Source organism: Cryptotermes secundus, unplaced genomic scaffold (genome assembly GCF_002891405.2).
Source record: "Cryptotermes secundus unplaced genomic scaffold, Csec_1.0 scaffold1105, whole genome shotgun sequence".
NCBI lineage: Eukaryota > Metazoa > Arthropoda > Insecta > Blattodea > Kalotermitidae > Cryptotermes > Cryptotermes secundus.
Window position 1 is genome coordinate 1,422,895 of NW_019718631.1, and position 24,425 is coordinate 1,447,319.

General features: G+C 38.6%; 2 protein-coding genes across 4 annotated transcripts; one reads left to right on the top strand and one right to left on the bottom strand.

The window, feature by feature from the left end:
* The first annotated feature begins 9 nt into the window (after positions 1 to 9).
* On the top strand, positions 10 to 12,754 carry LOC111862808 (GTPase Era, mitochondrial). Its single transcript, XM_023848514.2, is given in 7 exon segments — positions 10 to 419; positions 526 to 650; positions 4,976 to 5,150; positions 7,192 to 7,494; positions 10,445 to 10,531; positions 10,533 to 10,625; positions 12,576 to 12,754. Coding segments are annotated over 7 exon segments (1,161 nt in total). The 5' UTR covers positions 10 to 119; the 3' UTR covers positions 12,654 to 12,754.
* A 3,154-nt stretch (positions 12,755 to 15,908) lies between these two features.
* Positions 15,909 to 24,410, bottom strand: LOC111862694 (protein-lysine N-methyltransferase EEF2KMT). 3 transcript variants are annotated; one of them, XM_023848312.2, is made up of 7 exons: positions 24,140 to 24,226; positions 22,217 to 22,474; positions 21,649 to 21,804; positions 20,699 to 20,884; positions 19,496 to 19,943; positions 17,150 to 17,287; positions 15,909 to 16,299 (listed from the first exon to the last, which is right to left on the bottom strand). In XM_023848312.2, exons 3-7 carry the CDS (start codon positions 21,757 to 21,759, stop codon positions 16,193 to 16,195), a joined length of 990 nt encoding a protein of 329 aa, XP_023704080.1. In that variant the 5' UTR covers positions 21,760 to 21,804; positions 22,217 to 22,474; positions 24,140 to 24,226; the 3' UTR covers positions 15,909 to 16,192. The 3 variants fall into 3 exon arrangements, with proteins under 3 accessions (XP_023704080.1, XP_023704070.1, XP_023704060.1); XM_023848302.2 differs by lacking the exon at positions 22,217 to 22,474 and having other exon boundaries at positions 24,140 to 24,410; XM_023848292.2 differs by lacking the exons at positions 22,217 to 22,474; positions 24,140 to 24,226 and adding an exon at positions 23,404 to 23,701.
* Between the last annotated feature and the right edge of the window lie 15 nt (positions 24,411 to 24,425).

Sequence of the window (24,425 nt, forward strand, 5' to 3'; positions counted from 1 at the left end):
TTACAAAGCATGGGTGATTTGAGCGATTTGAGTCATTTGAGTGTTGTGTCCGTTGTGTTGAAGTTGAAGTTTCGTGTATATTGTATAGTTTAAGTTATTTTGACAGTATTAGAAATAAAATGACTCACAGCCTGCTCACTTGTATGATACCAGTCTTGAACATAAGTAAGAAAGTTCTACTACCGAGTTCTGGCAGGCTACGTAATAGTACACTTTTATGGAAGACAGTGGAGGTTAGATTTCTCCGTGGTGTAGCCGAAAATTCGGCGGATACGAACGCAGGAAGTTTGCCATTTTCGAGATTAGAATCCTCTGTCTCACAGAATGAAAATTACGAAACACGGCTTCTGAAGATTGCCATTATTGGTGTCCCAAATGCTGGGAAAAGTACTGTTATAAATCAGCTGGTGGGCAGAAAGGTAGATACTAGCGGATCTTAGTATTTAAAGTCGGCATCTTTGAATATACAAACCGAAATAGAGTCTGTTTCATTTGAAAGTATGATATGTTTCTCTTTTCATGTAGGTTTGTTCTATATCAAGAAAGGTGCACACTACTAGATGCAATGCAAGAGCAATTGGAATTGAAGGCAATACACAGTTAGTGTTTCTGGACACCCCAGGACTAGTTAACGCTGATGAGTCACACCGGTAAACATTTAATGTTTGCAGTACATAATATGCAGGGCTTTAATCACTTTCTTACCCACTTACCACAGGCGATTTAACAGGGACCAATAACAGACTCATTCGGCTTTCTTTTTTTCTTCTCTTTACTTTTATTCTTCTTCTTGGGGTGGGGTGAGACTGAGTCCACTTGGTACGTCAGCCATTAACTAGCCTATTGTACCAGTGCCGGACAATAGATGAGAGAGTGGCAGTTGGTGGAATGAAATTGGCAAGGGGAACTGAAGTACTTGGAGGAAATCTGACCCAGTGTCACTTTGTCCACCACAAATCCCACATGACCTGACCTGGGTCCGAACCTGTGCTGCCACAGTTGTAAGCCAGCAACTAACCAAGTGAGCTATGGCACAGCCAACTCATTCAGCCTTAGTCTAAATGTGTTACCTTTGTTCCTGTACTGTTATGTTTAACATTCACTGTTCTGCCCTAAAGATGTATGCTGCAGAATACTGCAGAACACTTGTACATTGTATCTACCAAACTATACAGCATCACATCCTAGCAGACCATAATTTTAATTCAGTGTTGATTTTTTAAATACCTGCTGTACAAATATTTGTATGTAACAGACTGTAAGACTGTGGATGAATGAATTTTGATCAGTGCCTAGTAGATGTGAATACCTGTACCATTTATAGAGCCCTGCTGATGTGTATATGTGTGTTACTATCTATTTACCTATGTAATTTTCAATCATTTCATTCTGACTTTGAGTGTATTATTTGCACAAAATGCGTAAAATAAAAGTATAATGTGAATATGGTGGATGTCTGTCTACATATTTAATGTCTGAAATTGCCGAGTGAATTCTGATGGAATTAGTTTTGAGGATCATACTAAAATTATCAGACAAATGTAACTGCTTACATTACAGTAACATGAGAAGCGCCTTTCTTTTTCTAATATAGTAAACTATAGTAAAATCTCATATAGAATTTAAATACCAAAAAGAGGCTTGGCTGATGGCACTACACACTGGTGTCCTAAATTAAATTAGTAAAGGGTTAATTTTGTTGGGTACCTGTCTGTTATCACCTCCAACTAGTACTGAGATCAAGAAAATGTGGATCTATACATCCACTCCCCCACATGCCTTCATGGCATAGTGCTTAATTAGTTAAGCACAGGGCCAACTTTACCTTTTTTACCTGTCAATTATAACCCCCTACTACATATGAAGTCCAAATAGAACTTTACAGAAGCTCTTGAAACCATATAATCATACAAAAAGAAAAACAGTCTACATGACTAAATATATATCTCATTAAGGTCTACAGTTCCAAGACAAATAAGGGCACTGGAGCTGGTGTGTACTGCCATGGCACGAGGCGGAAACTTAGTTTCAGCCTTGGGCAGTACACGACAGTATTCCAGGCAGAAGTATATGCCATTAAAGCATTAGATAGGAACTATAGAAATAGGAACATCTACATTCTATCTGACAGCCAAGCTGCACTTCAAGTGCTTGACAAACACCAGATCAATTCAAAATTGGTCTGGGATTGCCACCAAACCCTCATGGAACTGGCCAAACATAACAGGGTACAACTGATATGGGTGCCGGGGCATAAGGGTATTGCTGGAAATGAAGCAGCAGACCAATTAGCTAAAATTGGAGCTGAACATCCATTCATAGGACCTGAACCAGCCTGTGGCATCTCTCTTGTAGTTGCCAAACAGGCAATTAGGGACTGGACAAACATAAAACATAAGAAATACTGGGAATCCTTAACTGGACCCAGGCAAGCAAAGAGACTCATACGAGGACCTTCCGCTAAAAGAACGAAGGGACTGTTGAAGCTCAACAGGAACCAGCTATGATGGGTGGTAGGGCTACTTACAGGACACTGTCACCTCAAAGGACACCTGTTCAAACTGGGACTAAGTGATAGTCCCACTTGTGAGAGGTGTCAGATAGAAAATGAAACAGCCACGCACATCCTGTGTGAATGTGAGGCTTTAGCTTCTTTAAGACGACATCACTTGGGTCAGTACTTTATGGAACCAAGTGACTATTTTGACGCCCCCACGTCCAAAATCCTGCGCTTCATCTGAAGTGTGGGGTTGCTAAGGGAATAATTAAAAAATGCGAAGCACAGTGGACCACTGAGGTCTGGGTGCAAGGGCCGAGAAGGCCTACCCCCTCATACATTCATTCATTCATTCATTCAAGGTCTACAGTTTGTTTGAAGACATTCTGATATTGCAGTGTTCAACAAATTACAAAAGAAACTAATTTGTTAATGCTATGGCATGTGTGTATCTGTAATATGATTAGCTTTGCAACAACAGATTCATAAGAGCAATAAATGATCATCAAAGCCAAAAAGGTGTGCAAAGCCAAAGATGCATTTGTAAGATATGTATACTCCACTGGAAGTCACCTTTCTACTCTGTCTAAATTTTGGACAACTTATGTGGTCTGTTTAAAAAGTTTCTGAACTTTTGAAATAGTGTGCCAACTCAACATCTTAGCAATGTTGGGTGAGTTGTGCTGCCTAGTGGTGTGCTTCCTAATTATCATCCTTTTTACCATATCATCCTGTTGTGATTAATCATTGCTCTAGAGGCATTTGTTCACATGCATGTAGAGTGTGTCTTGTGATATTCGAGATGGCTGATATTCATGAGCAGTGTATTAACATTAAATTGCACTTCAGACTAGGGAAAACGTTTATGGAAACTCATGAAATGATGAAAAACGTTTATGGTAATCAGTGCACGAGCTGTACATGTTGTTATGAATGATTTAAGCAATTTAAGTACAATCAGCAGTCAACACGTGAAGAACCACATTAGGGATAGCCATCAACATCATGTTGCACAAGTTCATGAAATTGTGCATTCTAATTATTGGTTGACCGTGTGGAAAATAGCAGAAGAGTGCAACATATTGATAGGATCAATACTTCCAGCAAAATGAGAAATGCATCAGGTAGTTTAAAAGTTTGACCCATGACTTCTGACACAGGATCAGAGAGACAGTTGCATTGTCAGGAACTTTTGGAGGAGGAAAAGTTTCTGAAAAGAATTATAACTGGCGATGAAACATGGGTTTATGGATATGATGTGGAAGTGAAAATGCAGTCTTCACAGTGGGTTTGAAGGTGTGGCGGGTCATGTCAAACATGAAAGCCATGTTGATGGTATTTTTTTACATAGAGGGTGTTGTGCATCATGAATTCTTATGTCAGGGGGAAACAGTGAATCACTGGTATTATCTCAAAGTGCTGCAACATCTAAGGAAAAAAATGTCACTAGAAAAAGACCTCAGTTGTGGAGGAACTCATGGTTCCTCCATCACGACAGTGCACCAGCTCATGTATCACTACTAATTCATGACTTTTTAGCCAACATGAACACAACTGTGCTTCCTCAACTGCCCTACTCACCTGACCTGGCTCTGGCAGACTTTTTCTTATTTTCCAAACTGAAATCCACTTAGAAAGAATGACGATTTCAGATGATTCAAGAGATTACAGAAAATTCGCAGATGGAGCTATGCACAGTCCTGAGAAAGGCGGACCAGGACTGTTTCCAGAAGTGGCAGTAGCATTGGGAGTGGTGCATCAATGCAGGAGGGGAGTACTTTGAAGGCAGTAAGGCTCACTCAATTGCAAGCATGGCCAAAAGATCATGTAAAAAAGAATAGTTCCAAAACAGATCATGTATATACAGTATTTCTGACACTGTGTGGAAGTGGTGCTAGAACTGGACAACTGATATGGATTTAAGAAGGGCAAAGAACAGTTTTATTGTTGTACTTTCTAAGTTGCTGTTTGTTTTATATTGGTCATATTGGAAATCTTCTGAATTCCCTACCACCAGGTTCAGTGAGTCATTGAGCTTAGCTGTTTCTAACAGGCCCAACAGAGTTGGCATATCTCATCCCCTCACCAGAGGATGGAAACAGTTTCAGTTTCTAAAATGTGTTCTTTTACGGTACCAGGCAATGGACAGAATCCAAAAACCCAGTAATCCCAAGACATGTAAGATGTTATTTTCCCTCTACGTGCTTTAAATAAATACTACCTTACAGTTAATTCAGATATTTCAGCCTCACATTATCACATGCCTTCCATTTAGGTACTGAACTACATCTGCTGTGCAGCAGTTTGATTTGCATTAAATGTAATTTCACACCTGTCAGTGGGTTAAATAAACTAGAACAGTGAATTCATGAACTACAGTCTGACATGTTTCAAGTACATCAGTACATAGTTTAGGGACAATTGTTAAAAGGAAGTGACTTCATTTGTAGTCACAATGAATGTACTTCCTACCCACAGGCACCATCTGGAACACTCCTTTCACTGTGACAGTGAGATAGCTATGTTAGAAGCAGATGTCATAGGAGTAGTACATGATGTGTCAAACCCATGGACACGAGACAGGCTTGATCCCAAAGTGCTACGTTTGCTGTACCTCTATCCTAGGAAGCACTCCTTTCTTATCCTTAACAAGGTATGTTTGTATTATGGACACTTGTCTCTATGTTTCATATATTAATCATTAATTTTATAATATTGTTAATGTAGCATCAGATGAGGCAGGATGGTTATAAATTATCCTTAAGGAAGTACTCCCCTTTGCAAGCTATTTTATGACTCAAATGAAGTAGCTAATAAATACATATGATATAAATAAATGAATGTTTTAAAATAACTCTTCCAGATGTCTTGTTCATCAGCATTGCCACTTTACTTGATAGTCTAAATAATGGATGACCCAAGTAACTTAAAATCTACTGTCGTGTTGTCTGCAAATTTAGTGCATGCTCAGATAATTATTTCAGTCAGTCGTGGTTTTGTCACTGACTCAGAATTCATGATTGCACCACTTGATGGACGTTTGCTTGTGAACCCATCCATGTCTAAAATAAAGTCATAACAAAGGAGAGCTGACTGTTCTCAGACTAGTCGGCAACATGCATATTCACCGTCTTTGTGCCAGTCTTATGGTGCACTACCATAAAACTCAATTACTGGCATGTAGCTTTATCAGATACCTGTTTTTGCACTTGTGTTTGCTGGGCAGAAGCCCATATTTTTTAAAGAAAGTGATCACATCCTCAACAGCGCTTAGCAGATCACAAAGAATGCATGCAGTTTTATCTGCATTATTTATCCCTGAAATCACTTTTATGGATTTTGATTAAATTTGGTCTAGGGCATTCACTAACAGTTACTGGGCAAATCTTTGTTTTGGTTTATACGTGTAAAACATGACCCATATTTTATGCGAAGCTCTAATTGGACTTATTAATTCTTTATAACAGTCATCATACAAAGAATTGCTACATGGTCCAGTCAAGTGTATCCACATGAGAAGATGAAGGTTGAACTCTGGTCAAGATATGTACAACTTTCTCACAAACAAATTTTGTAAAGAGAAAAAAAATACAGCCAATATTATATTGTTGTGATTAGATGCAGGGTCTTGATTGATAATTGGATTCATTGAACACTCATAACTCATAACTACTGATAATTACAAAACTTTCACAAACCTACACACTCTTCAGATCACTACAGCACACACTAAATCTTCTCACTGTATTATGTCTTCACTAGTCGTTGCTTGGTAGCAGCATCTAACAATGCAACTCAGGCTTTAATCGCCAGCCGCTGACCAAAGTTAAAGTCAAAGTTATGTTATGAATGACAGTCAGTTGGTCCATCTCTCTTGGTGTCAAGCCCCATATGGGGCCAAAGACCTGATTTTTATTACTGACAGTTTTGGGTTTGTTGATGGGGAGCACCCTCTCAGATGCGAGGACAAGTGTGTAATTTACAAGTGCTCCTGGTTCTCACCAGCATAGTCATTCTTGAGTCTGAATCTCACAGGACTCGTGACCAAATTTTGCTGTCTCAGGTTTGAGACTCCCCCAGCCTGGAGGACCAGGTCCCCATATTTATATCCCCCAGGAAAAATGTGGGCCCAGTTATACCAGCAGGCACTGGGTTCAGACTTCAGCCTCAAAGTCAGTTATTACCAATGGTCAGTTGGCCAGTCTGTCTTGGTGTCAAGCACCCATCTGGGGCCCAGGACCAGATTTTTATTATTCTCAGACAGTTGTGGGTTTGTTGATGTGGGGTGTCTTCTCTGACGAGATAACACGTCTGTTGTTTACAGTTGTTGCTGACCCTCTTCAGCACAGTCATATTTACAGCCTGTGAACTCAAGCAGGCATTTTGCTTCATGAGTTGTAATGCAGCTTTGCGATGGCCATTATTCTGTCTTCTTCTGACTTGGCCCCATTGGGCTCTGTCATGATCTGCCGAAATATCGTTGCAGCTTCTGCGAACATGTCATTCAGAGACTAGCTGTTTGCATTAGGAGCGTAGACTGACCGACTTGATACTTGTTGGTTATGCCTCAAGGGAAATTGTAAATTTGTTACTGGAGAACACTTTTTCACTCTTCATATTCTTTGCTGTTTTCACTGGATCTGGAAACATAATAGATCCTCTGTGTTACCAATAATAAAATTTATGAGTTACAGATAGATGCATTGAAGACCAAGAGAAAACTGTTGGATGTTGTCCGTCTCCTGACAAACAATTCCCTGGCAGGACAATCAAAGACTTCTGAACGTGAACCATTATCAGCAATAAATTACCCAGAGTGTATAGAGCAGCAGCAAGCACATAAGAGCCATGATCACCAAGTGAAGGATGACATGAGCTCCTCAATACTTTCAGAACTGCAGGTCCAGAGGAAGGTGGCAAATGAGAGAGGTTGGCCCAACTTCAAAGAAATCTTTATGGTGTCAGCCCTTTTGGGAGATGGCATGAATGATATCAAGGTAACTGCCAAATTGGAAATATTTTTTTGTTTCATGTTAATTTATTTCACTGATTACATAGCAGCTATCAGAATTCTGTTTGGAATAAGGAAGAATTGTCTGAGCAATGGAAGGAGTCTGTAATTACACGAATTTACAAGAAGGGTGATAAAAATGAGTAGTAATTCCCGAGCCATATGACTGTTATTAACTTCATACCAAATGCTTTTTTCGATATCATTCTCTCAAGTTTAAGTCCATATGTAGCTGAAATTATTGGGAATGATCACTGTTGGATTTGACATATCAAGTCAGATGTTTTGCATTTGTAAGATAGGTAGAACTGTGCCTGTAACAGGCTGTGGAGGCCCATAGGGTTGTGAGATGTTGAGGCTTCCACATCTTCTACACATTCGGCTCACAGATGGCTGTGATGGTGGGGGTACACAGTAGCGTAGCTGGTTGAGGCACTATGCTACAAGCTGGAAGGTCGCAGGTTCAAGTCCCGTTGAGGTCATTGGATTTTTTCAGTTGACCTAATCCTTCCAGCCGCACTATGGCCCTGGGGTCGACTCAGCCTCTAGCAGAAATGAGTACCAGGAATATTCTTGGAATATTCTTGGAGGTAAAGGGTGGCCGACACCTAAAGCTGACAACCTTGCTGCCATGTCTAGAAAATGTGGGAACCTCAACATCTCACAACCCTATGGGCCTCCACAGCCTGTTACAGGGATACCTTTACTTACTTTAATTCTTACATATACTGAGGGTATTTGCAAATGATGCTGCAGAAAATATTTTTACCAAAGAGGTATGAAATAATATAAGTTTGGAGAAAAATGTGTTATGAGGAGCTTCATAGCTTTCCCTCTTCACCAAATGTTATTAGGATGATTGATTCAAGAAGGATGATGTGGACAGAGCATGTAGCATGCATGGGAAGGAAGAGGAATGCGTGTAGGATTTTGATCAGAAATCCAGAAGGAAAGACACACTAAGAAGACCTAGACATAGGTGGGAGGATAATATTAAAATGGATCTTAGAGACATATGGCGGTGTGGTATGGACTAGATTGATCTCTCTCAGGATAGGACCAGTGGAGGGCTCATCTGAACATGGTAATGAACCCTTGGGATTTGTAAATACAAGTTGTTTAGTATTAGGCTGTAGTCTTGTCAAGGCCATGAAATGAAATGGTGAATGGGTTGAATATCTGACGACATAACTCACCTGCTGCAAGTGCAGTAAATAAGACTGCAGCTGAACTGGACCTTTTGAAGTCTTCTAAAGCAAGATATAATTGTTTGTTGCTAATGAAGAATACATGAAAGCCATGTGAGATTTCAGGTTTCCACAGCAATGACCATGAAAATAACTATCTCTGGGGTGTGACACTATGTAATTTGATAGATAGCTACAAACTTTTTAGAGGAATCTTTGGCCTCCACCTTCAGGGCAGAAGATGGTAGTAATAGGTTGCGACAAAATATAAGTACCCATCTTCAGAACTACACAGTGTCTCATCCAAGACAACAGTAATCTTATCAGATCCATTTAAAAATGTAAGACTGATTGACAGACATTATTTTCTTATGGAATGTGATGCCATATAGTCTGGTAAATGTTTTCTGACGTTTGAGGAACAAACTGTAGAAGAATAGCCTGAAGATGAAGATAGTCAATTCCTCTGTTATTTTGATACATATTCGCCAGACTGCATGGTGTCACATCGCAGACAGTAATCTTTATAACCACCACCATGAGAATTTCAGATCTCACATTCGTGACAAAGTTCAAATTTGGACTGTAACACTCATCTGTTAGATGATTTATCAAATTCCTAATTATTTCAAAATAACAGTGTGTAAAGGAACAAAAGGGTACCTAATCTGTGCTTACTGAATCATAAAATCACTGAATTGCACAAACAGGCCTTGCTGCTGAACTCCATTGTAACGACCAATTCATGTAATCTTTTATAGACTAAATTTTTGTATCAAGCAAAAACTTTAGTAAGAGGTGATTGTATGTAGCTCCCAGAGATACTTACCAAGGAGCTACTGCCATCTGGGGTAGGTAGAACAAATTACAGTGAGTGGATACTTAGCAGTAGTGACAAGCCAGAAGCCCAGAATCGAAATCTCAGAAATTTTTGTGGGACTTTCAAGTCCCATCAGTGTATAAACAGATAATAAACTGCTGCTGTACAGTATTCATTTTCGGTTTTCTTTCTTTATTTCTGTTTCTCCCTGTCTTAGTTCCTCCCTACCACCTGTGTTTTTGCCCCTACCAGTTCATTAAAGCATTGTACACATATTGTCAATGATCATGTGTTATTTTCTACTTGCGACAGGAATTATTCCTCTCATATAAATTAAAGTAGAGCAATACCAAGAAAATGACATAAACCAGAAACAGTAAATATTTAAGCAGCCTATTTTCCATTCCATATATTACTGTGGAAAATTACAGCAAAAATTTGTGTGCTGTGTACTGCAGTACACAGCACACAGGAACATATCAAACCATAAGCCATACAACCTCAAGCTGACGTCTCCCATCTTCGGGATGAATTAACAAGGAGGAGTTCAGCATTTTATATCAAATATATTTAAACATTTTAGCGTTTTAACTTAAAAATAGGTTTGGATGAATAGTGAGAACTTGAGAGTGTACGCAACTATCTTAGCATGTTTTGTGCTTTTACACGTCAACATATCGTAGCAACGTCCACACGACAAAATTGTGAACATCAAAAACAGTGACAGTGTTTCCATAATTGTAGCAAGTGCCTCTGATGATGGTTGTGTCAAACCGAAACATGTAAGGCAGAAATAATAATAAAAAGTGACCTACAAATTGTTACACTCGACGGACCTTCTATTAACTTTGTTATAGCAAAAATATTTAAGGGTAGTACCTTCAACTCTTCTACTTGATGGGTCAAAGTACGTTATGGTGTGATTACAGGATTATTTGCTGCATATATCTGAATCCTCACCGTGGCTGTACCCAGAGTCCAAGTTCACAGATCAGCCTTCAGAAACTATAGTAGTTAACACTGTACGCTCCAAGCTACTGGACCATTTACCACAGGAAATTCCCTATAATCTCAACACACTTATTGAATATTTTGATGTTGGGAAAGAAGGTATGTACAAGCATGTCATGCCTAAGCTATCTCAGTGCATGCATTGACATGGTCACCTTGGATGTCAGTTTAAATTTGGTAAGCTTGTTGATTCTGCTAAGTGACAATTACAGTGAAACTTTACGATCCTGGATTCTATGTTTTATCGTTAATTTATGCACATTTTACATGGCCCTGGCTCATAACAGTAATGTTAGACTTTAATGAATTTTACATTTCTGTAACTTTACACTTTCCCTGAATTTATACTTCATTCTTCTAGTCCTGGATACAAACGTACCTGATTTTACATTTCATAGTTAAATTCTTACAATTTATTAACCAAGACAAAAGACCTCTTCTCTTGTTAGCAGTCGCAAATAGTTCACTTTGAAAATATGTATCAAGTGGGTGCTGCACGGCTGCAAGTGATTTGTGCACACACCATTTGACATCACTATGGCCTAGCATGCAAGAGTGGACTATTCTGCCGCCATGGTCCAAACAGCTAAAGTGCAAGGCCAGCTTTGAACCTGATGTGTCTTAGTATAACAGTAATTGAGCAAGTGTATTTTGTCTGTCCCGTTTCTGACAGTTGTACCAAAGACTGACCATTGCAGTCCAGCAGCCATCATGTTTTTTGTAAATGCACCAGGGTCAGATTATTTGATATTCCTGTTCCTGTGTGACTTGACTTTGTAAAGTCTAGATTTTATTATAAACTTAAATGAATTTCACAGCAAGCAGTGGAAATACAGATAATAAAGGGAGTCCTAAGTCACTTACAAATTAAAATCAAAGTTATGTTATGACCAATGGTCAGTTGGCCAGTCTGTCTTGGAATAAAGCACCCATTTGGGGCTTACGACCAGATTTTTATTACTAGACAGTTGCAGGTTTGTTTATGTTGGGTGCTCTCTCTGACAAGAGGACGGGTCATTTGCCAGAGTCACAGTCAGCAGTAATAAGTTTGTTGTCAGTATGTACAGTTTACATTTTACATGTAATTAAATGTATATAAAACATATGCAAGGCCTCCATCATTCCAGGCTCAGTACAGCAGATCATAAGTAGCATGCAATTGGTGATAAAGTAAATATTTGTATTTTAGCCCAAGTTGATGCACATATTGGAACACATGTTGAACAGGGATGTCTATAAGGGTATGGATTGGTGAATGGATTTATTGACCACTTATACACACCACTCATAAGTAAAAGTGATTACATACAGCACTGTCACTAATCTCCACAATTCACAAATCACCACAGCACCCCTGTAAGACTTTCACTATCAACATTAGTAATCAAGTGATATTTTTATATTTCCATTTCATATTTTATGGCATAATGCACTACTGCATCAAGACACTGCTTGTTTAGGAGTAAAACAGCCAGAACATGAACCTCAGTTCTGTCTTCCATACCCTTTATTTTTAGTATTTAGCTAAGTGAATACCAGACTCATTTTTATAAGTAACTGTAAATTGTAGGTACTGCTGTATAGCAGTTTTCTTTTTCAGTTGGAATTCTGAGGTAAAGGTCAGGTAAAGTTGCCCTTGGGCTTAACTAATTAAGCACTGCGCCATGAGGATGTAGGGGGTCATGGATGTATAGATGTTTTGTAAAAGAAGGTGAAGTCACAAAGTGCCACATGTTATAAGAATAAGAAATAATTTAGTTGTTTATGCAGTAATGTATGTAACTTAGTATTTCATTATATCACTGAATGAAAAGTATTGTGGTTAGAGACAGTCTGGTTTTTCTTTCATCCTTTTAGTAAGGAGAAGTTTGTGGTGCACTTATTTCATCTTTGACAATTTTTATATTTAACTCTGTTTTCTGTAACACCGCAGAACCATCATTAATAGTGCTATGCCAGAAACTACGCTTAGTGTATTGTCTGATGTGCATGTGTGATTACTTAATTTTACAGTCTTTTAAAGTTGGGCTGTACCTGTCTGATTTACAGGATCCATATCAGCAGTGGTACTTGTGGAATGCCCAACACTTCGACTTCAGCAACTGGTTGTTGGGTCTGGTGGGCTAAGGGTCCGTACAATAGCACGTGAGGCAGAACAAGAATTGCAGAGTACCTTCAGACAGCCAGTACGATTGAAAGTGGCTGTTACCAACAAAAGCCAAAAACTTACAACTCTGTATAAAAAAGAAAGGCTCTCTTAAGCCATCTAGTGCTGTAACTTGTTCAGACAGAAAGCTCATTATTATCTTACATTAATTGACGCAGACTGGACTTCATACATCTTGTTACCAAATATTAATGCAGTCTTTGCATGAAGAGCCTGAAATGAGTAACAAGACTGGAAAGGGTGTACTCTGTAATACAGTACATAAAATTCATAATGGACATCTTTGTAATTTGTTAAGCATGTGTCTGATGATTTATGACCTCAGTAAACTGTACTTTATTGTGGATCAGTATGGCTGAAAAACAGAATTGCCTGAGAAGTTTAGTGCTAGTCTCCCATATCAAATTTTAAAAATAGTATCTCCAGTGGTTTAGGCACTGATGTTGGGTTATAGATAGCTGGATAACATGACTTCCATATAAGTCATTCTTCTTCTTTACTTTGCAAAGAATGCCTAATGCTTTGGAGGGTAGTCTGTCCATGGTTTCAACTCTGAAACAAGTGAAATAATTTCTGTGAAATTTTGGAGAGGGGCCTACATTAATATTTATCAGACTAATTTAATTTAATACTGATCTAACTTAATGAGAAGTTCAAATCGAACTTCATCAGTTTTCAGAAAGAAACAGCTCATTGTAAAAAAAATATAGCTCTTTCTAAGTTATAGAGCTCCTATTTGAAAATGTTTTTGGTATGGTGAATATTAAAAACATACACAAGGGAAAAATAATTATGGTGAACACATACCATGTTTCCACATCACATTCAACTGTAATCACATTTTCCACAGAAATTATACATTGGTCAGAATTGTATCCCAGGACATTTTCTTTTCATTGCTTGGTAGGAAATCACATGGCTGAGTCCATAGCCATGAATATTCATAGCTTGTAACCATATTACATTCATTGTCCCCCCCACACACACACACACACAAAAATAATAGATTTCTTTCACTACACGCGGACCATGTCCGTAGGAGACTAGGCACAGCATTTGGCAACAGGATAAGAGACGGCCATAAAATAGCAGCTTCTAATAGGGAGTTAAGAAAACACTCAGCAAGACCCTAGTGCTGGAAGTCATAAGGCTAGTTGTTGGGTCTTCCAGCAGGCATTGTGGAGGAAGAAGGGTCAGAGCCAGCCAGCATGACATGGCAGTGCTGTTCAAGAAGGCAGTCACAGGTGTCACAGGCCTATCACCTCGGAAAAGAAGGAACAGTGATACGCCTGTAGGCTATTCCAGACGAGCAGCCTTAAGGAGGGAGCGGTGTGACATCATGGCTGAAAGTCAGAACAGCAGAGTGAGATGAGGCTGCCATTGCTAGGCGTAAACTGGTAAACACATGAGCCATTGCTACAGAATGCCTGGTAAACAACCATGGTGTGTTTTTATGAGGTCTGCACAGTTTTCTATACAGTCCATTCCAAGGCTGTATAATGACAACCAATGAAACAAACAAGTTAGTTGCAGTTGATGGTTCTGAGATGATAGCCAGCCGGAAAGACATGAGCATGGAAGCACAAGAATCTCCATTGTTAGAAGCCATTACCTGGCAGTGCCTAGTGAAGACATAGACTTTATGCATGTCGTAGTTACAGTGATCTTCAGGGTGTGTAAATTGGCAAGACTGTTACAGCTATTTGTAGTTACAAGTTATAAGTGTTCAATAAATCCAATTGTTGATCAAAACACCATGTATAGTCAGTAACACATGACCCATTATGCAGAAAAATGTTACAGTCACTAAAAGCTAGAATCACAGTGCTTGTATAGAAGTCTGTATCAAGCAGGAAACCTTGCTGTTTGCGAAACAAAGGGACATAGCAACATTTGCCACATAGTCTGTCTGTAGTCTCCATACGGGTAACATCATATGCAGAACCCACTTCCTGAGAGTTTTTCTGAAGCTGGCAACAGTGCAATGTGGGCAGCAAATGACTTAGTGCAGTCCTTTTAAGTATCATGCCATGTCAGAACAGAATAAGGAGAAAACACTTCTAGGTATTTGCACTGCTAACTTTTGTTAACACTGTGGTTAAAGTAGGCTGACGTAGCAACTGTGGTGATGGAAGAGTGGGAGAAATGACGCAGTGGAAATGTTCATTTATCACATTCTGCTTTGTAGCAAATTTATTTCATGCAAATTACAAAATGATTTCTTTACATTATGCATGAGAAACAGAAAACTGATAATTAGCCATTGGTATGTATATTTGAAAATCTCTGTGAGCTGGGCTAAAATTCCCCCCACCCACCCACCAGATATAGACAGTGTATCCTGGTGAGGCTCAAGGAACATAAGTTTAGTTGTGAGTAAGCACTAATGGACAGCTGATAAGAGGTTGTCCATCACCATAATAAACTAAGATATTGTGACATGTCTAACCGTTGCTGGGCAACGGGAGGTGGAACGAGTTGCCATGAAGACAGACCCTTGATATATAGTCGGTTGCCAAGTTATACAACAGTGTTATAAGTATCTGTAGTTATGACTTGTAGGTTGTTAAATAAACAAATTAACAATCTGAACGGCGTCTTCAGTAGTAAATCACGTTACAATATTATGAAATGTCACAAAGGTCCCCTATGAGCACAGAAATGAACCATCATGTCCCAGGGAATATCCTGACCAGCTAAGTGACTACCAGCTTCTTGAGAAGGACCCTAGGAATAGATAAATGGTAAAGTTGTCCCTGTGCTTAACTAAGCACTACACCATGAAGGTGTATGAAGAAGTGGACATATAGATCCACATTTTTTGACCTCGGCAGTAGCTGGAGACGAGTGCTCAGCTTCACACCCTGGCCTCTTTACCCCCAGGAAAGAGCCCCCAGTACTCATTGTATAGGAGGTTGGGTAGGCACCAGAGCCAGTCTGGACAACTTGGAGAAGTGAAAATTCATGACCTTACTGGGACTCAAATTCCAACCTCTCGGTTGTCCAGCCCATAGCCAGTCACTATACCAACTGTGTTATCCCGGCTCCACTGGGAATAGATACATAAATCATTTAATCTGATCAGTTATATGTTTCATATTCTTAGACACTGTCCGCTGAATGATAAACATATACAACATTTCACAGACTCGCTTTGTCTGCATCTTCAGGCAGGAGATGGTAAGTACTATTTGGATGCCCAGAACTAGGTCTTGTACAATAAGTAGTATTTTATTAAATATAAAATATTCTCAGTGCATATCAGATATTTTAATATAAATTTATATGGACCTATGCAAAATGAGCAACACAAAAAATGTAAATTACATTCAGATTCCAGCCACTTGAATACTGACAAAGTTTGTCACATAAGATTGGCTTGGCATAATAATATGATAAGTAACACTTTCAGGAATGTAACGAGTGGAACTATTCTGTGAAACTTGCATTCAGAGAAATGACCCTTTGTAATGACATTACACCTGTAGCTGTCTTTTCGTTATCTTATGGCAGACACCCTATATAACTTCCCTGGCACATCTGTTGAATAATATAAAACTGAGGGTGGTGACAAGTTCTCTTCAGTTGCTTCTAAATTCATTGTTCCTGCAACAGATGAGAAAGTACAAGCTTTATTGTACCAAGCACTGCATGAGGAAAATGTTACACTTCAGCACAAAGGAACAGATATATTTTCTTCTGATCTCAAAAAGAAACCACATTCTTTTTTTTTTTTGTTATTCTTAGTTTATTTAGGTACACTTTCCACTGCTAAGATTATATACCATCTACACCTTTTTCTATCACTTTCTCCCTCCTTGATCAAAATATTATCTTCAGCATCTTGCTCTCAAATGCCCTCAGTCTATGCTGTGCCCTTAACATGCAAGACCCATTTTCATACCCATGAAGAACAATGGGTTAAATTACAATTTTTTTGTATATTTTAACTTTTACATTTTCAGTTTGGAGGCTGGAAGACAAAAAAATTCTTAAGTAAATTGTAGCAAACATTCCCTGAATTAATTTCCTCTTCATTTCTTCCCAGATTCAGTGATTTTGTTTACATCAATCTTTTAATCTATTTTAAAGTAAAAAAAAAAAAGGCCTAATGAATTACAGACTAATAACCATTCCCTGACTGTATTCTCTTAATTTTGTTTAAACCTAGTTCTTGTCTGCACTTTTGTTAAATTCTGATATACTGTATTTCTGAAAGATGAATTGTGTGAGTGGGAATAGTCACATTAATTCTTTCACTGTGAGTCCTGCTCAGTGGTGGGTCAGACCTGTCACACACTTCAGGGATGGTGATACATGGGTCTAGAACACAGTGGAATAATAAATTAGCAAGGGAAAGCCAAAGTACTGTGAGACTGAACCTACACTGACTTCTGCAAGGAGAAACCAGTGGCTATCATCTTACACGGTGACAGAAGAGTGGAACAGTACTTACTCAAAAGTTGGATGAATGCGTCCAGTGTTTCCTCATTACGAACTGTACAGGCCAAGAATAAAACACAGGACCTCTTATGCAGCAAATGGCTGAATGCTTGACTCAGCACAGGGAACAGACTCAAGTCATATACCAGATCTGAAATCCATCACATAAATATCTATACAACACATGCTGCAAAATACAAACTCAGATATTCAGTACACAGTCAAACCTTGATTTTACACTTTTTAAGGGACTGTCTAACACAAATGTAAACTCAAGGAAATTGGAATGATATAATGCAACAAAATTTGGTTTTCATTATACTGTAACTTTCGAAGATCTTTTAAAGAAGTAAGTTTGAACACTTGACTATGTACATTTAGATGCAATATGGTTCTTGGTTTATTTTATGATGCTTTGACATTTGCTGTTTTTATGTGGCATCAATAAGATATGATAGTGATTATAACCAATGAATGGAAATGAGGAAGAAAATGGCTGTTGTCTCTTTCAAGGTACTATCCCAGCACTTGCCTGGATAGACTGATGAATATGGTACATAGTGTCACGTATAAGATGTTAGCATGACGAATAATTGTGGGGTCTAGATTTTATGATTGGGTTTATTGGCACTTCTTTACAGTTATGGTTGATTATAACAGCTCACATGTTGAACTCCTTTTGAATGACGTCTGTCATGCGAATCTCTCACTAATCTCAGAGTGCTCTCTGATCTCTCTACTCAGTCAGTCAGAGTCAGACTTAGTTTAAGACTGGCAATTTACTGCCATTCAGTTTGTCTTGGCGCCAAGACCCTTGAGAGCGACAGACAGATTTTTTTTTCTTTTCAATTTAACACTTGCAGTCATAGTCCTTATATAACATCCTGTCTGACAAGATGATGGGTCTATCATTTACAATTGCTGCCGGCCTTGCCAGAACATTTCTTTCTCAGGTCCAAGTCCCGCAGGACTCATGACCACATTTTACTCTCAGATTCAAGACTCCCCCTGAAACAGGGTGACCCAGTTATACCCTCAGGCACTGGGTACTGTCATTGCTGATTGACTACCTCTCTCTACTCTTCCACATGGCCCACACAGAAGACACCACACTGAACAGTTAATTATCCTCTGTTGTCCTGTTGGTTGTCATGGGACACTTGTGTTTAGGAACTTGCTACCTGGTAATGACTCATTCGCTGCTATATGTTTTAACAGGAACATGATTTCTGAGCCGTTTATTAGCAACAGACGTCTGGCTCTGGCTCCACTATTCTGGCTTTCAGCCATCACGTCACAGTACCAGTTATACTGTTTCTTCAAGTATTCAATAAGAGTCTTCTGTTTCCTTTTTTCTTGAACAGTCAAGTTGTATAATTAATTTTCAACTTCACTGCACATTACAGCAATACTGTTCTTGGTATCAGAAATCTGTTGAATGTTTCGCTTATGAAAACATACTTGCTGTGTTGCAGTGGTCATTCTTTGGACACACTGCTGTCCTTGAGTTACAGCAAGATCAGAGCTGGCCTGACATATGAGCTGTTTGAACTACAGCAAGGGAAGAATACCCTCATCCACAGTAGGCCTTAGTGAAATCACATGGTGCATGCAAACCACTTGCAGCTGTGCATCACCCAGTTGATAGTATGTATATTTAGACATTTGCAGCTGCTGACAGGGAAGATCCATTCCCTCAAATAAATTTTGAGAATCGAACTACCTACCTACCTACCACTCAGCACTAGAGCCCTAGTGAGCCTTGGCCTCCTCTACAACCAGTCCCCACAACCAATGCTTGCTGCCAAAGGAATGGACCCACACATGACCTGAGGCTGGTTGTTAGGTTTCTGAATAAAATCCTTTTTACAGGATGAGGTTGTTAGCCTCATGTCCAACCCCCCAACCTGGAGGACCAGGGTATCTCTCTTAGTCTGGACTCTACTCTTTGACCTTTCCAGCATTAACTTGAATTAACTTGACTTGTCCTATATCATGTACAATGATCTACAGTGATGAAATCAATCAATCAATCAATCATGGGTGATGCTATTGGTAGTTAAACTACCACTGGCATAGCTCTCCAGGTCATAGAGTCACACAAGTCACAAGGGGGGAGAACTGAACTACAAAATGTAAATCATATATATTTTCATAGTCAGGACTAGAAAAATGAAGTGCAAACTCAGGGCAAATATCAAACTGAGGAAACAAAATCTGTTTAACATTATTGTTATCGGAATTTGGCTGGGACCATGCACAAAGTGCATAAATTTGCAAAAAAAAAAAAACAACGTAAAATCAACATTTGACTGTATTCTTTCATCAAGCACAAGGCCACAATCCATAGTGAACAAACCTGCAGCTAGGATAACCTCTGGTGACAGCCATGTCACAAAATCACTTGTAGGAATAATTTCCCATGGAAGATTTAACACCCCAATTTCAGCATTATTACACATTTTCCACAGCAATATTTGACTTCTGTCACACAGTTCAGTCCATTCATGGCCATCACATGCTAATGATACATTTTCATCACCACTACATGTGTGTGTCACAACTGAATTATCCTCATGACTGTCCCCAAGAACGTGTTTATTCTGGCCCGTCACATTCAGCATGATGTTGGACTGCAGCATGCTCAGTACTGCAGGGTGGCAGTCGGAGAACCAGTAGCTGGACGGTTTGCAGTGCAGACTGACACACAATCCTGTGAGACCAGTTCCAGATCCTAACTCCAGTATACGTCTATTCCGAAGCAACTCGCAATTACACAGGCACCAGTCTGCCAGAGTCAATGCAGCCTGTAACATTATAGAAAACCAAAAGCTGGACAATTTGTAGCATAGACATCAACACTACACAGCCAATTCTTAATCTTAACTCTTTGTATTAGTATTAGAGTTTAAGGCACTGCCCATGCCATACCTCAGATAATCAGAAAATGGCTTCCCTCTACAGAGATCAGAGTTCAACCCAGAAAAGCACTTTTAAAGACCTGTAGTCAATTCCCCAGCATTCCAGCCTCTCTTTGGAGGCATGTGTTCAGTTCAAGTGCAGCCCGGTTTCTCCCTATGGAAGACCATGTCAAATCCTAGCACAGTCCATCCTCTCACTGTGAAGGCCATTAGTTCAGTTTCTCAATCAAGTGGCCCAGTTCCAGTCCACGTGGGAGTTGTAGTTAATATACTTGCACTGATGCACACTTCCTTTCAGTTTTCTCCTACCAGTTTTGATTGATTTATTTCGTCACTGTAGATCATTGTACATGATATGGGACAAGTCAAGTTAATTCTGAATATTAACAATTTAATATATGAGTAAGATTAAAATTACAATAGTTACAATTGTTTACAGTTGATTACAATTTAGAATTAGTTAGATATTCTTATTTGTGGAGAATTTGATAATGTTCCACCATCTGAGATATGCAATAGAACTGAGCAGCTGGTATATTGTCACAGTTGACCTATGACCCAGCATTTTGCTGGATTCAGGATAAAGACTATGGTTAAGAAATTAACTGTTTAACTTATTGCTGCAAGATGGTTCACAGTACCTGCCAACTGCAAAGGCCTGTAGTTCCCTGTGATATGAGCTTGCTGCTCTCTCTGATGGTAATGGTGACACTGTGGTCAATCACAAAATGCCTGTAATGGCAGCTGGAGTCAATGGTGGGACCACTCAGAAGAGAGCAGTACACAATATATAATGCTTCTAAAACTTCTTGTCCATGACGTTCTAGCTGCAGTTACAAAAGACAAATAAACAAGATATGTGTCCATTTTTAGTTATACAACACATAATGTAATGAATACAATATCACTGTTAAATGCACATATGTCGATTCCAAATCTTTGTTATGCTACATGCTATGTTACAGACTAGAATATATTACTTCATTTCAAAACAGACATTTTTTAATAGATGCAAGGAGAATTACAGAATTTCTTCATAATTTTCAAGAACATATTTACAGAGGAGAACAATCAAAATATCTGTTAGATCTCTGCTATCCCAACAATTAAAGGAATTAATTAATTTAGATTTTAAAGGATATAAATATTTAATTGAATATAAATCAACAATGCTACAACTTATTATAACATACATAATTAAAGACAGTGCTCATTTTCAGCTGGTACATGCCAGAACACACTCTGGCAATTTTGTCAGAAATCACACATATACCAGTACAAGGTATGACCCAGCCTTAACGGCCAAAACTAAGCATGAGATACTAGAAAGCATGTTTTAGAGAATTAAAGTGTTTATTCTTAGCTTCTAAAACTACGATGGGCAGTTCTATTACATATTATAGCAAGTAAAATGCTGCCAGTATAAGTGAATCTGAAAAGTAGACTTGCACTCCAATTAACATATGGTTATAAACTACTTATGAATAAAATCTGCATGAATCCAAATATGTTATTATCTTTAAACTGACAATATCAAGAGCCTGAAAAATAATACTGTACAATAGTGACTAAGAAGAAATTACAAAAATACTTTAGTAATGATGTCTTTGAGGAATGCAAGTTGGTATGATAACTTCGGTGGGAATTTCTTCACTAGTGGATGATTCACTGTATTCTCCAGCAGCAACTTCTGCACCAACATGCTTCTGTTACTGCTACTGCTGTACAGTTCATGCAGCAAGTTGCTCTGCACACATGACACACAAAATAAATTTACATGTAATACCTACAACTCTGGAAAATGACAATGTTTGGATCTAACATTCAGTATAATAAGAGAGGAAGGCAGGCATCATACACTATGCACATACTAACTTAACCAGAATTACAGCAAACAATGTGAAAAGTGTGACAAATACTCAGAGCAAGAGCACTGAATATACAGAAGCATATTTCAAAGATATAGTGACCTATATACAGTGTAATCATCTAAAAGCTTGCCATAAATCACCAACTGTTTAGGCAAAAATGCAGACATTCCTTCCATCAAGCTGGTACATGGAGAATCAGACTTGTAGCAGAATCAAAAACCCACAGGCATACACATATTACAATTTTTCTTCAATTTTTAACCCATGAATGTAATGAAGCAAGCTTACACATTTTCTGCTGACACACGCATAACCCCCATGTTCATGTTGCTACTGCTACTGGAGCTGGGATAGTTCAGTCGGTACAGCAATAAGATATGGGCTGGATAGCCCAGATTCCATTCCCAGCAGTGAAAGATTTTTCTCTTCTCCACAGCATCCAGACTGACTCTGTGGCCCACCCAGCCTCCTATCCAATGGGTACCAGGAGCTTTCTCCATAGTGTTTAGGCGGCCATGGAGTGAAGTTGACATTCACCTTCATATACTGCTGAGGTCAAGAAAGGTGGAACTATACCTCCTCTCCCCCATTGTCTTCATGGCATAATGCTTAACTAATTAAACTCAGGGACAACTTTACTTTACTTGGCTTGCACAGCAAACAATCATTCACTCAGTTATGTTATTGCTTGTATCAAAATGCCACATGTGAATTACACATTGGAACACGTGTTCATGTATGGAACCTATGTGACAAGTACTTGCATATGCAGGGTAAGCAGAAGATTCCAACATAAATCTCAACATGTAACAGTTCAACATTAAAAAACTATCAACAAAATTGTAAATAAAAGGAACCAAATCAAAATTCTGAGTGCTCAGCTAACTGAAAGTGGCTAACTGGTGCTAGGCTTGAACATTCTAATCCAAAATCTGTCAGCCAGCCTGAACAGGTGACCCAGGCTTAGAAGTTTACTGTATTTCCAAATGCATCTGCTGTGATTTGGATGGGTTCTATTTGTGATTCATTGGCCTGCAGGCTTACTAATTTTGTTGGCAATCTTGAGTCTTGGCGGTCCTGCTAGACAAGAGTGTCAGCCTTTCCCACTTTGATGGCTCAGTGATTCGAAGCAGGCTGAGATGATCTTAATTACATTCTATAAGGACTGATGATGCCTAAATGCTGCAATAGATGATAAGAAATTTGCTCCCCCCTCCCCAAGTTAAATCCAGACCAACTTCCTCGGAACTTGTAGATTAATTTGTCTTTTGATTTTTCAAGTGTGTAAATGTAATATACAGCTGATTAATTTGTTGTATTTGTGTAAAGACAATGAAATTAATGGTAACTAGATCTAGATATTATTATTCAGATGACAAACCCACTATATTAGGGTGGTACAGTGTATACTGTAAAGTTATGCAGGAGAATTAGACATAAAACTGACAATTTCCTTATCCAAATGGTTGTAATACCTGTATGTATGGATTGTTGAATGATAAGAAATAATGATGATGATAATTAATAACATGAAATTTCCGGGCACTGTGACAGTACCTGTAATTTGTATAAAGATTCTTTAAAATTTTATTTACATTGGTGCAGAACATTTTTTGATAACTTCCAATTAATCTTTATGGTATACATCCTGTTGTGTTACATACGAAAGATATACGAGTAAAATGGCACAGTCTACACAATAATTCTGAAAGAGATGACACTACTGTGTCAACATCTGTTTTTATTAGAAAATAAAAATAAATATTGACAATGGCAGTGTCTATTTTGTCTCTTTCAGAATACTGTTGTGTAGAATTTTCTAATTAATTAATTAAGTGATTGACGATCTTGAGGTAAGATCGGCATAAATTCTAAATTATCCCAAAAAAATTTGAAACTGTGAAATGCGCGACCCAAATTTGTCTGTGATGTCCCACTAGACCTACATATTACAAGCACAATTTTCACATTAAAGTACCTATCATTGTAGTCGATACAAATTTTGACACGCAAACGGCAAAACCTATTGTACGCGGTTTCAATTTGGCGTGAGGTAGGAGGAGCCAGGGGCCCTTGCGTGATTTGGATTTTTGCCCTTTACTTTTCTTCAACTTCTGCGAGCATTCACTAGTCGACATACTTATTCAGTCTCATGGAAGTTCCAGAATAAGACAAAGAGACCCATAACATATAAGAACCAGCGTCAATCACCTGCCAATGTATTTTCTTGACACAAGTGGTGCTTAAAAATTGTTTCTTAATACAAATTACATTTCGTCTTAACAATTCACTTTCTTCTAATACCTCAACCATGCCGAAATACGACTAAATAACATTTGAACGGACAACAAATTACTACCCCTGCTAAATCCTAGCGTACATGAACAATATTATTCTCTAGTCGATAATAAAAAGAACAATAATAGAAATCGGACTTCAGGCACAGTTCGCACATAGCAGCACATACACATCTGTAACGACGGCCATGTGCGCCGTG